At 42.0% G+C, this 13,583-nt stretch overlaps 1 protein-coding gene across 1 annotated transcript; it reads left to right on the forward strand.

Annotated features, from left to right (window-relative positions):
* The first annotated feature begins 4,085 nt into the window (after positions 1-4,085).
* Positions 4,086-13,063, forward strand: LOC147369249 (uncharacterized). The gene is made up of 4 exons (XM_086413614.1): positions 4,086-4,252; positions 4,410-4,500; positions 10,750-10,926; positions 12,776-13,063. The coding sequence occupies exons 2-4, from the start codon at positions 4,434-4,436 to the stop codon at positions 12,964-12,966; spliced, it is 435 nt and encodes a 144-aa protein (XP_086269740.1). The 5' UTR covers positions 4,086-4,252; positions 4,410-4,433; the 3' UTR covers positions 12,967-13,063.
* Positions 13,064-13,583: the final 520 nt, after the last annotated feature.

Consider the following 13,583-nt stretch of genomic DNA (forward strand, 5'->3'; position numbering starts at 1 on the left):
TTTGGGAGTTTTCCTCCCTCTGCAATTTTTTGGAACAGTGTCAGAAGGATGTGTATTAACTCTTATCTAGATGTTTGATATAACCCTCCTATGGAGCCATCTGGTACTGGACTTAGTACTTGTGATTGGCCTGTATATATTTTCTATTTCTTCCTGGTTCAGTCTTGGGAGATTGTACCTTTCTAAAAATGTGTTCACTTCTTCCAGGTTGTCCATTTTATGGGCATATAGTTACTTGCAGTAGTCTCTTTGATCCTTTGTATTTGTGTGGTATAAGATTTGCCACATTGTCTTTCCCCTGCTGCAGTGACTGAGGAAGCTCAATTTGAGACAGAGCTTCCTGCCACTCCATGGCAACAAGGAGTATAATTAGAAATAAAATTATATGTCCGTAGTGTTAAGCTACTGAAAATCGTGGAGTTTGTTACTACAGCAAAACCTGACCCATTTTGACTGATGCATATTCTATCACTGTAATTTACACAGGAAACCAGCCTGATCAGGTATATACACAGTGTGTGTTGCTATATCTTTTGATTGTTGAACTCCAGTCTCTTACTGGACTCTGAGTTCCTTGAGGATAGAAATAGTATGCACTTAATTTCTTCACACTACCATTAGATCTGACACATAGTTAGAAGTTAGCACATATTTGAAGACTGAATGGAACAAATGAATTAATCGATGAGTCTCATAACAGGTAGCTAAGTCTTTTGGGCAGGGAGATTTCTCAGACCAAGATAGAATAGAAGGAGTAAAAAGATTGCCAAATTAAGCTTGGCGCTCAAATAAGTATAATAAGTTTATTGTAGCATATAGCTACAGATATGAGAGTTCATTTTTGGTTTTCATTTTGTTCTTCTGTTTGCTTGCTTGCTTGCTTTTTTGTTTTGTTTTTGCTAGCCCTGCTCTAGTGCCTGTATGATTCCAGAGGCAGATGTTGGCAGGTCACCTGACAAGAGAACTAAAGCAGTAAAGGTGTGAGCCACTAAAGAGACAAGAACTAGACTCTAAACTTGATCAGCAATGATTTGGAAAGATAAGAACTCCCCGTGGAACGTGATAGAAAGGTGTGTTTATAGCAGTTGAAGCATTAATGGAGCTTGAAAAATCTTCCCACCATTCATCAGGCTGGGAAAGAAGACATAGATAAATACCAGGTGCAAAGTTAACAGGAAACATTTCTCCTGGGGTAGGAATAAACTTTTTATCTCTTCAGTGATAAAGTTGAATGACTATTGCTTTCTTAGTGAGAAACTTGCCTTTAAAAATCTAAGTCACTTTGCAGACAAATATCCTTAATCTCCAACCTAGGAGCAAAGGTGCAGATATGAGATTTCAGGCATTCACGTCTATCTTAACTTTGTCATTTCGGCGGTCCACCTCACAGTCCAAACCTGACAAGGATCTGTTTACATATAGTTGTGCTTCACTTCAAACTTCATATAAATTTCTCCCAAGTGTCACTCTTCTCCCAACTTCTGTAATAATTCTTTGTTTGGTGATATGTCGCAGAGTTCCTACTCAAATCCAGAAACTTAACTATGTGGGGCTACAGGGTTATCCTTAGTTATCTAGTTTCTGAGTCTAGCAAAGTTTCTCAGCCTCAGTACCATTAACATTTTAGGTCAGATAATTCTTTGTTATGGCGGCGAGGGAGACAAACCCCGTGCATTGTTCAGCATGCTCTGCAGCTCTGGTATCTGACCTCTAGACACCAGTAGCACCCCCAGTTGTGTCTTGGTACACTGCCAAATGTCTCTGGGGAATACGTTCACCACCAGCTGAGAGTCACTGGGCTAGGACATACATTATCAATGGTGACTGTATCACCAGTAAGATCTTCAAATTTTTAAGTTTTGTAATTGGAGCATTTTTGAGGAAGGGGGAAGAAATCTTATATATCACAATAGTGTGTGGCCCTCCAAAAGAGGGCCACACACTATTATGTACAAATAAGCAATATAACAGTGGTATTAAAATTTCACAACAGAGGAGCCAATAGGAAGAAAAGGGGTCTAAAAAGGCCCTTGTAGAAGGGCAATGATGGAAAGAAGTTGAGAAACTACAGGCCTGGGTAAACTGCAGTGTAAGCAGAAGTGAGAGTGTTGGAAAGAACTGAAGTTAGAGCATAAGTAATGGCAGACTCCACTCAGGGACATCTGTCTAGGAGTTAAGAATCCTATTCTGTGGTTGTGTGGGAGTGCAGGGCAGGCAAAATGCAGAGGAGAGCAATCTGATAGCTCTGGGGTTTGGGCTATTTGAGTTTAAAGTACTTTAAGTTAACATTCCAATTTCCCGCCTAACTAGCCACATTCCAAGTGTACAATCACCTCCAGAGTAGAGGGGGGCCACTTCTACTGGTTACCTAGGGCTTCTGTAACAAACTACCAAAATGAATGGCTCCAAACAACAGAAATGTATTCCCTCATTGTTCTGAAATCAGGTGTTGGCAGAGCTACCCTTTCTCCAGATACTCGTGGGGAGTGTCTGTTCCTTGCCTCTTCCTGCTTGTAGTGGCTGTCAGAATTCCTTGTGATCACATCAGTCCAACCTCTGCTTCCATAGTCTCATACTCCTGGTCTCCTGAGTCTTCTCCTCTGTGAGTCTATCTCAAAACTCCTCCTGCTTCTCTCTTCTAAGAATACATATTAAGGGCCACCAAGATAATCTAGGGAAAAGGTCTCAAGATCCCCAACTTAATCAAATCTTTTGCCATCTAAGGCAATATTCACAGGTTAAAGATTAAGATATGGATATAACTTTAGGGCCACCATCCAACCCATCACAGTACTATACTAACACAGATATAGATCATTTTTTGTTGTGACTAAAAGTTCTTTTGCACAGGGCTATAGCAAGGAAAATTATAAACCAAGAGTCAAAACATTTAATGAGGGCTTCCCTGGTGGCTTGGTGGCAAAGAATCCAACTGCCAATGCAGGAGACACAGGTTCAATCCCTGATCCAAGAAAATCCCATATGCTACGGAGCAACTAAGCCCATGCACCACAACTATTGAATCAGCACTAGACTCTGTGCTCTGCAAAAAGAGAAGCCCCCTGCTCACCACAAGTAGAGAAAAGCACCCCCAGCAACAGAGACCCAGAACCCTCAAAAATAAATAAATAAATAAAATTATTTCCAAAAATTCTTAAGAGTGGTCAGAACTTACCTGGTAGCTAGTGAACTTATCACAAAGAATGAAGTCAATGTAAATGTCAAGGGAGTAGTTTTTTTTTTTTAATTGTGGTTTTGAAAAGCCATAAAATTTCCCATTGTAATTATTAAGTGCATAATGCAATAGTGTTAACTATAGTCACATCATTGTGCAACTGCTGCTACTGCTAAGTCACTTCAGTCGTGTCCGACTCTGTGCGACCCCAGAGACGGCAGCCCACCAGGCTCTCCCGTCCCTGGGATTCTCCAGGCAAGAACACTGGAGTGGGTTGCCATTTCCTTCTCCAATGCACGAAGGTGAAAAGTGAAAGTGAAGTTGCTCAGTCGTGTCCGACTCTTAGGAACCCCATGGACCACACGCAGCCCACCAGGCTCCTCCGTCCATGGGATTTTCCAGGCAAGAGTACTGGAGTGGGGTGCCATTGCCTTCTCCGCATTGTGCAACAGATCACTATAAATTCTTCATATCGCAAAACTGGACCTCTACAATCCATTGAACAACTACCCCTTTCCTCCTCTCTCCGCCCCCCAGCCCTAGCCCCTAGTAACAATTGCTTTGCTTTCTGTTTTGAAGAGATGGAGCAGAGACGTTTAGAGTTGACAGGTAAGAGGATCAGCCACCGTAAGACATCTTTAATCGGGTATGTGAGTGAACATCAAACAACTAGGAAAGGCGGTAACTCAGCTTGACTCATTTCTCTCAATTCTCTGCACCATGGAAACAGCCCATCAGGCTTTTTCCAGTCAAGTGAGCCTCTGAGGCCCTAGAATCTCGTTGGCCAGCGCTCCCGCGGAGTGTGAAATGAGCAAGAGGAGGGACCAATAGGGATGGGCCAATTAGGAAGCAGAGACCCCCACCGCTCCCCCCCCCCCCGCCCCTGCGCTTGCGCAGTACTCTCTGGCCCACTCCAGGAAGAGCTGTGTTCCCGGGTGCAGGTGCTAGATAATACGTGTGGCAACTTGCCTGGCCACACAACACACCAGGGAGCTAGACACAGCCCACTTGCTCCCGGAACCCTGTAGAAAGTAGCGGACAAGCCGGAAGGAGCCCCAGACCACTTCTGAATACCAGGTGCCTCCAAAGGCCAAGCTCACGGTGGCCCACCCAGCAAGTAGGGCCTCAGGAGGGGTTCACAAGTGGCAGAAAGGCTATTCCTATGGGAGGTCGATCCTGGACAGACTGGGTGTTTCTTCCTGTGGACCTGGGCTGACTAGCTTCTGTCTTTCAGAGAGAAAGGGACAAGGCATCAGCCATGCAACAAGCAGCTCCCAGCAGCCTCCTCTTGGCCTGTAGCCTGGCCTTGGCACCTTTCCTCACAGGTAAGTGTACAGGGTTTGTCCCTAGCCAAATTCTCTCATCACCACATCCCCACCCACATTCCTGTATCCCTAGCTGAATTATCCTCTGTATTCCTCTTTGCATTCTTTCATTAATGCGCTCATCCCTGCATTCCCACCCTTATTCTTCTGCAGACCTCAGTGACACTTTTCTTGTGGGTGCTGTGCTCGCCATGGACATCTGCAGTGATTATACAGGCATCATTCCTGCCCTCATAGGTCTTACAATGTACTGACCAGTGTTGGGAAAAGAGTCCTGAGTGTCAATTCAAATCAACTCCAACTCCTTACTGCCTGAAGTCACTCAGTCTTGTCCGACTCTTTGTGACCCCATGGACTGTAGCCTACCACACTCCTCCGTCCATGGGATTTTCCAGGCAAGAGTACTGGAGTGGGTTGCCATTTCCTTCTCCAGAGGATCTTCCCAACCCAGGGATCGAACCTGGGTCTCCCACATTGTAGGCAGACGCTTTACCATCTGAGCCACCAGGGAAGTCTCTCCTTACTGCCTGGCCTCAGGCAAATAATTGAGCCCATCCACGGGGCTTCCTAGGTGGGGCTAATGGTAAAGAACTCGCATGCCAATGCAGGAGACATGAGAGATATGGGTTTGATCCCTGTGTTGGGAAGATCCCCTGGAGAAGGGCATGGCAACACACTCCAGTGTTCTTGCCTGGAGAATCCCATGGAGGGAGGAGCATGGCAGGCTACAGGCCATAGGGTCACAGAGAGTCAGACATGACTGAAGTGACTTAGCCCTCACGCACATGCCTCTAGTGTGTGCTTCCTGGGTGGCCCAGTGGGTAAAGAATCTGCCAGCAATGCAGGATACATCCCTGCATTGATTTGATCCCTGTGGGAGGAGGGCATGGCAACCCACTCCAGTATTTCTTCCAGTTCCGATATCATTGCTTTGGGCACCAGAGGGCACAAGGAGGCTCAAGGGCAACTTCAAGGGGAAAGGAAGAAGTAATACTGCCACACTTAACCTGGTGACCATTTTTCTTCAAAAATTGCCCTCGTTTACTCTGCTAGTCAGAGCTTGTTTTGTGGTTATGATTTATAATGAAGTTTTCTTGAATGTTCTCTACAATAAGCCTTTTTCCTGGTTTTATTAATATAGAATTAACATACATCACTGTACATCACTGTATAAATTTAAGGTGTGCAACATAATGGTTTGACTTACATTTATTGTGGAATAATTACTGAGTACGTTCAGTTTTTCCCTTGTGATGAGAACTAAGGATTTACTCTCCTAACTTTCAGTGTTAACTATGGCGTCATGTTGTATTATGTCCCTCGTACTTTTTTCTTATCACTGAGAATTTGTGCCTTTTGACCACATTTTCCCAGTGCCCCTCTCCATTACCTCTGGTAACCACAAGGCTGATTGCTTTCTCTATGGATTTGTTTTAGATTCCGCATATAAGTGAGATCATACAGTATTTATCTCTCTGTCTGGCTTACTTTACATAGCATAATGTTCTCAAGGCCCATCTATGTTTCCACAAATAGCAGAATTTCCTTAGTTTTTATGGATGATATCTATACACACACACACACACATATAAAGAGAGAGGAATCTCACAGTTTCTTTATTCATTCATCTATTGATGGAAACTTAGGTTGCTTCCATTCTTGGCTGTTAGGAATAATGTTGTGAACATAGGGGTGCAGCTATCGTTTTTTTGTTTGTTTGTTAATGTTTTCATTTCCTTTGAATGTATTCCCAGAAGTAAAATTGCTGGACTAAATACAGAGGTACTGTATTTAACTTTTTGAGGATCCTCCATACTGTTTTCCATTGTGGCTATGCCAGTTTATAGTCTCTTTTCTCCACATCCTCACCAGCATTTGTTATCTCTCGTCTTCTTTATGATGAGCATTCTGTCAGGTGTAAGGTGAAATACTGTGGTTGTGATTTGCATTTCCCTAATGACTAAATATTGTGCATCATTTCAGTCCTGTTGGCAATTTGTTTATGTTCTTTGGGAAAAATGTCTATTCAGGAATTTGGCCTATGAATGTTTGGTTTTTTCCAGGCCTTTTTTTAAGGGACAAAAGCAAACTTTAGGACCCATCTTTTCTATTATTTTCCATTGTTTTTATTTACTTATATTTATTTGTTTTTAATTAGATAGCTTTTCAAATAAATAATATATGCCCATGGTATAAAATGAAAAAGGTATAGGATGGAGACTGTATCATCTTCTCCTCTGTAGACCCCCAGATCAGATCTTTGGAGCTGTGGATAACCAGTTATCCCTTTCATGTTTACCATTCCAAAGATGGTTCATGTATTTATAAACATATTCAAATGTACCTTTTTTTTCCCATGGTAACATTTTATACCTAGCATTCTACATCTTCCCTTAAAGGTACACCTTGGAGAGCTTTTCATAACAGTGCATGTTAGAACAACATATTCTGTATATATCCATCTCATGGACATGCCAGAATCCATGTAACCATGAGCATTTCAGACACTTAATCATTTATTATCACAGGGAATACTTCAGTAAATGACTTGGTACAATTACACATGTAGGAAAATACCTAGGAATTGCTGGATCAAAGAGTGTGGGATCTAAATTTTTATTCTATATTATCAAGTTGCCCTTTAAAGAAATTATACTAATTTACTCATTAGAAACAGATAATGCCTGTTGCTCAAACTCTCACCAACATGCTTTAGTTTCAATTTTCAATTTGTGTTCGTCTTACTATGAAAGACTCTAGAGCAGTGCTGTCCAATAGTATATTCTGCAGTGAGCAATATGTCTGTGTCTACACTGTTCAGGACAGTGGTCACTAGCCACATGTGGTTATTGAGCATTTGAAATGAAACAGGTGGAGCCAAACTATTAATTTTTTAAATTTTAACTAAATTTAAATAGACACCCTGGACAAAGTAGCTTCAATCAGAGTGGGGTGTAAAAGAGTTTGGAAAGAGAGAAAGGGGCATATGAGACATATTGGTGAAAAACTATGAATTGGAAAACCTTTTTAATGACTTAAAATTTTTATAGTTTGCTTGATTTTTTTTTAATTAATTTTGTCTTTCTGTATGTGCTCCATCAAACAAGACTCTCTAGGTAAAGCAGGCCAGGTTACCCTTAAAAACCTTAAATTTCAAGGTTTTATGTTTTGTTTTGTTTTGTTTTTTGGATTTTAGTTACTAGTAATGTAACAGTGTTGGTTTTTTTAATTGAAGTATAATTGACTTCTAGCACTGTTAGTTCCAGGTATGCAACAGAGTGATTTGATATTTCTAATACATTACAAAATGAGCATGATACATCTAGTTACCATATGTCACCATACAAAGTTACTTCAATTTTATTGATTATATTTCCCATGCTATACATTTCATCCCTTTGACCAGTTTATTGTGTAACTGAAAGTTTGTACTTCCGAATCTCCCTTATCTATTTCACTCATCCTCCTACACCCCTCCCCTCCAACCACTTGTTTGTTTTCTGAATTTATAAATCTGTTTATTTTGCTATGCTTGTTCATTTGTTTTTTAGATTCTGCATGAGTTAAATCATATGATATTTGTATGTTTCTTGCTGAATTATTTAACTTAACATAATACACTCTAGATCCATCTATGTTGTTGAAAATGGCATTCTTTCCTACTGCTAATATTCCATTGTGTATATATATATATAATGCATCTTTATCCATTCATCTATTGATATTTAGATTGCTCCCATATCTTTTTTAATATAAATTTATTTATTTTAATTGATTTTGTAAGTAATGCTGCAGTAACAGGGGTGCATATATCTTTTCATATTAGTGTTTTTGTTTTCTTTGGAAATAGAAGTGAAATTGCTAGAGCGTTTAGTATCTCAAAGGGTTTTAATCTGGATTCTGCTTCTTCCTCTTTGTATGGCAGCATGTGACTCTCAGCCCCTAGAAGCCAACTCCCCAACCCCTGCTCTTGCCCAGGATAGAAGGCTTGCTGCCCTCACATTTGCAGCACCAAGGGCAGTATGGCTCAATATTTAAAAGGTACACATTAGGCTAAAAACAAAAAGGTGTAGATGGAATCTTTGTTTTACTGCACAAACATACCTTCAGAATGACCTAAAATGCCTGGGATTTTCACACTCCTTGGATTCCATGCCAGGGAATGCCAGCACTGAAAGATTCCCACCCTGGTCTCCAGCCCACTTCCTCTCACCACCCCACCTTCCCCTTCACTGACACACGCGTTTTCAAGTCCAAGCTCCCCCATTCCACCTGCTCTGCAAACTGCTTGTGGTACTTGAGCAAGAAATTTCAGGAGTGTTGATATCCAGGAAGGATGAGGGGAGGGTATGCAGGCCACAATAAACTGTGGAAAATTCTGAAAGAGATGGGAATACCAGACCACCTGATCTGCCTCTTGAGAAATTTGTATGCAGGTCAGGAAGCAACAGTTAGAACTGGACATGGAACAACAGACTGGCTCCAAATAGGAAAAGGAGTTCGTCAAGGCTGTATATTGTCACCCTGTTTATTTAACTTCTATGCAGAGTACATCATGAGAAACGCTGGACTGGAAGAAACACAAACTGGAATCAAGATTGCCGGGAGAAATATCAATAACCTCAGATATGCAGATGACACCACCCTTATGGCAGAAAGTGAAGAGGAATTCAAAAGCCCCTTGATGAAAGTGAAAGTGGAGAGTGAAAAAGTTGGCTTAAAGCTCAACATTCAGAAAACGAAGATCATGGCATCCAGTCCCACCACTTCATGGGAAATAGATGGGGAAACAGTGGAAACAGTGTCAGATTTTATTTTTCTGGGCTCCAAAATCACTGCAGATGGTGACTGCAGCCATGAAATTAAAAGATGCTTACTTCTTGGAAGGAAAGTTATGACCAACCTAGATAGCATGTTCAAAAGCAGAGACATTACTTTGCCAACAAAGTTTCGTCTAGTCAAGGCTATGGTTTTTCCTGTGGTCATGTATGGATGTGAGAGTTGGACTGTGAAGAAGGCTGAGCACTGAAGAATTGATGCTTTTGAACTGTGGTGTTGGAGAAGACTCATGAGAATCCCTTGGACTGCAAGGAGATCCAACCAGTCCATTCTGAAGGAGATCAGCCCTGGGATTTCTTTGGAAGGAATGATGCTAAAGTTGAAACTCCAGTACTTTGGCCACCTCATGTGAAGAGTTGACTCATTGGAAAAGACTCTGATGCTGGGAGGGATTGGGGGCAGGAGGAGAAGGGGATGACAGAGGATGAGATGGCTGGATGGCATCACTGACTTGATGGACGTGAGTCTGAGTGAACTCCGGGAGTTTGTGATGGACAGGGAGGCCTGGCGTGCTGCAGTTCATGGGGTCGCAAAGAGTCAGACACAACTGAGCGACTGATCTGATCTGATCTGATGCAGGCTCCAAGTGGGCATGTCCCCCTGGTATCACACTACTCTCCCTGTGGGGATTGGCAGAGTCAGCAGAGGGGAGGTCCTATTGGAGCGGGAAGCTAACTAATTTGAAACCACCTTTCAGTAGTCTGAGAAAGTTTTGCTGATAAATACTGACTTGTACTCCCTTTTTTCAATGTGCTCTTACTTTCCACAGGTTTCTGCTTCTTCATCCATCATTTCTTCTATTCCCTGCTCTGCTGCACATCTTTCACTGGGGCAGCCAGATCTAGTCTTTGTTCTTAACAGTACTGGTAGTGGGGACACTTGGATAGAGGTACAGGGGCTGGTCAGTGGACTTCAGTTCACTATGATGTTATCAAGCCCCAAAGGCAGAGAATGCAGGAGTTAAGGCTGCTTCTTGTCGGCCCCTTCATTGAACATCCTGTGCCCTTTATTTGTAAGACTTAAGTTTTTCTGTACAGGTATTTGGAAGAAGATCTCTTTTAGGACTCCATTCAAAAGAGTTTCTCTTTCAGTGAGAACTTCCCGAACCATGCTATAAATTGCAACCACACCCTGCCCTTCCTGTCCTGTTCTGTTTTCTCACTAGTATTTATCATCACTTGACATACTGTGTTGTTTCTGTCTGCCTTCTCCATCAGAATGTAAGCTCCATAAAGGTAGGAATCTTTGTGGTAATTCCAGCGTTAAATGTCACACACAAAATGCTTGGGTAAGGTATTGGGGAGGGTGAATGGGGCACATCGAACTCTAATTTTGCTCCATGAGCATGGGTTCATTTGCCTGCCAGTGGTAAATAACCAGCCAGTTTTCTTTCTTTTATTTTTTATACAGTCTCCTGGGAGATTAAAGTAAATGACTTCGATGAGAAGGATGTTAATAAATTCCAGTCCAATGGCTATCAGTGTCCAACATGCTTTGCTGTGATGGGAAGAAAATGTAATGCCGATCTCAAGTGGTGCCGAGCAGACAAACTGCAGTGTGTTGAATTTTCTGGCATCATAAACACAGGTACTTTTCTAGGTACTTTTCCTTCTGGAGAAGGAAATGGCACCCCACTCCAGCACTCTTGCCTGGAAAATCCCATGGACAGAGGAGCCTGGTAGGCTGCAGTGCATGGGGTCGCAAAGAGTCGGACTCGACTGAGCGACTTCACTTTCACTTTCTAGGATGCAGTGTAGACCCAACAGGTGGCACTTAAACCAGTGGCAGTCTCGCACAAGCTTATGGGGCACAGGCCCTGAGGGTGGGGTTGAGGAGAAATAAGCTTTTGTTCAAATCTCTTAAAAATAAGGATACCCACGGTGGTTTGATTCTGAAAATATGTCTAATTAGTTTTCTCACATTCATTTGTTCACATATGAATTTTTGCATGCTCTTTTTAACAGACTTTCTGATACCTTTGAGGAAGTTATTTCAGCATATTGGTAACCTTTCAACCTCTGCAAACTTTGGTTAGTTTTTTTAAACACAGGGGTAGTTTGTGTTGCCTCTAACCCTGTTTGTTTTTTTTTTTTTTTTTTTTTAACTTTGAAAGTAAGAATTTTGGAGAAAGGCAGTGATTAAACTTAAACTTTCCTCAAAGATATCATAAAGCATAATGTACTGTGCTTAATTTGAGAAGATCCTACATAAAATTCTAAATCAACTGAAGACACAAATTAGAAATTCATTATATTTAGTAGCATAGTGTGGGTCTTCCCCAGTGGCTCAGCAGTAAAGAGTCTGCCTGCAGTGCAAGAGGTGCAGGAGGCATGGGGTCAATCACTGGATCACGAAGATCCCCTGGAGGAGGGCATGACAACCCATTCCAGTATTCTTGCCTGGAGAATCCCATGGACAGAGGAGCCTAGCATGCCACAGCCCATAGGGTCACAAAGAGTCAGACACAACTGAAGCGACTTAGCACACATGCACACAATATTGTGTAGTGTGAAGAGCAGTGGGCAGAGTACCATGAGGGTTGGGTTGTTTTCATAGCTCTTCTTCTTCCTCCTGCTAATTCTGAGGAGCTCAGCCTTCTTGAATTCTTCATTAATGAGATAATCACAGGGGCCAGTCATTTTGGTTGGTCTCTGGGATTTTTACATTTCTACTTTCTATAATTTGCATAACAGTGATTCTTTGCTTTAACATAGCAGTCACTGGAAATGGCACCCAGAGGAGGTGAGATGAAATCACCAACAGCTGCCATGTGAAAGGATGTATCTGAAGGCACTTCAAAAGGCAGGGAATACAATCAAAGTGATGGCCTTTTTATGGCTGATATTGACATTTTAAAAAAGATAAAGAATAGGAGATTGGATTTATGTCCTTAAAATCAGAAAGGGTTTATACCCAGCTGAAACACAGAAACATCAAATCCTTATAGATCAGCAGCATGCAAGATGCTACTAACAAAGTCATTTGAGGACCAATAAAAGGAAGAGATTCTTATTATCTGCATAAAATGTCTATAAAAACATAATGCTAGATCTCAAAGTGATAATAGGAATTGGAAAAAAGCTTATTTAAACCCACTCCAGTGTTCTTGCCTGGAGAATCCCACGGACGGGGGAGCCTGGTGGGCTGTCATCTGTGGGGTCACACAGAGTCAGACACGACTGAAGTGACTTAGCAGCCAGCAGCAGCAGCAGCATAAAGTTCCATGAGGGTTCCAGTATTTGATTGAGATGGGCTGTGAGGGGATTTGAAGGCCCTGTGATTGGAGAATACCAGCCCTGTTAGAGAGAGTCATATTTAATGACTCACACTCAATTGTGTGGCCTGGTTTCTATTTTACTCCAGCCCAGTCAGAGGTGGTAAAAAAGGGATTATAAAGATGGATGAGAGTGGAAGTCTCATTTATGGTTTCTTGCAGGTCTTAAAGACATGGCTATTGAAGTGAAAAGATGCATACAAGCAGATCTGTGCAAAGAGACAGTAACTTATATGAGTTTTCCAATTGCTAACCAGAGTAAAAATTGCAGACCAGCCACCAGCAGTGGGACCAGGATCAGACCCCTACCTCCCATCATCTTTATTCTCTTCCTGGAGAAGCTGCTTTACTGAGCTCCTGCAAGGGCCCAGCTATCTCCATTTATGAATTAAACAGGTCTTTTTTTGGTTTATGAATTCTTTCATGGCTATTAAATTTTCTATAGGTGTGTTCAGTTGTCCATTTATTTACCATTCAGCAAGGTTTATTTGTGTATCCACCCTTACACAATCAGTGTTGGCTCCCTTCTTTTAAGAAGATCCCAGGGCATTTTGAGAATAAGGATATGCACCTGTTAAATTTTTAAGAGCAACACAAAAAGCAAGAATGAGAGTGGTACTCCTGCTCAGGTAGCCAAAGCTGATTGCTCTAGACACAAGGTATATAGAAGTGGGAGAATATGAATTTGATTAGGGAAAGGTTAAGAATTTACACTGTGGTGTTGTAGAAGACTCTTGAGAGTCCCTTGGACTGCAAGGAGATCCAGCCAGTCCATCCTAAAGGAGATCAGTCCTGGGTGTTCATTGGAAGGACTGATGCTGAAGCTGTAACTCCAGTACTTTGGCCACCTCATGCGAAGAGTTGACTCATTGGAAAAGACCCTGATGCTGGGAGGGATTGGGGGCAGGAGGAGAAGGGGACAACAGAGGATGAGATGGCTGGATGGCATCACCAACTCGATGGACATGAG

Source organism: Bos grunniens, chromosome 7, assembly GCF_055505025.1.
Source record: "Bos grunniens cultivar Pamir isolate PY7600 chromosome 7, Bosgru_T2T1.0, whole genome shotgun sequence".
NCBI classification, from domain to species: domain Eukaryota; kingdom Metazoa; phylum Chordata; class Mammalia; order Artiodactyla; family Bovidae; genus Bos; species Bos grunniens.

What these genes read in the sequence shown, in the direction of transcription:
- LOC147369249 (XM_086413614.1), top strand. Translation starts at nt 4,434, where the DNA reads ATGCAACAAGCAGCTCCCAGCAGCCTCCTCTTGGCCTGTAGCCTGGCC. An exon ending in CTTGGCACCTTTCCTCACAG is followed by an intron (nt 4,501 to 10,749) that starts GTAAGTGTACAG and finishes TTTTTTATACAG; the next exon opens with TCTCCTGGGAGATTAAAGTA. An exon ending in TTCTGGCATCATAAACACAG is followed by an intron (nt 10,927 to 12,775) that starts GTACTTTTCTAG and finishes GGTTTCTTGCAG; the next exon opens with GTCTTAAAGACATGGCTATT.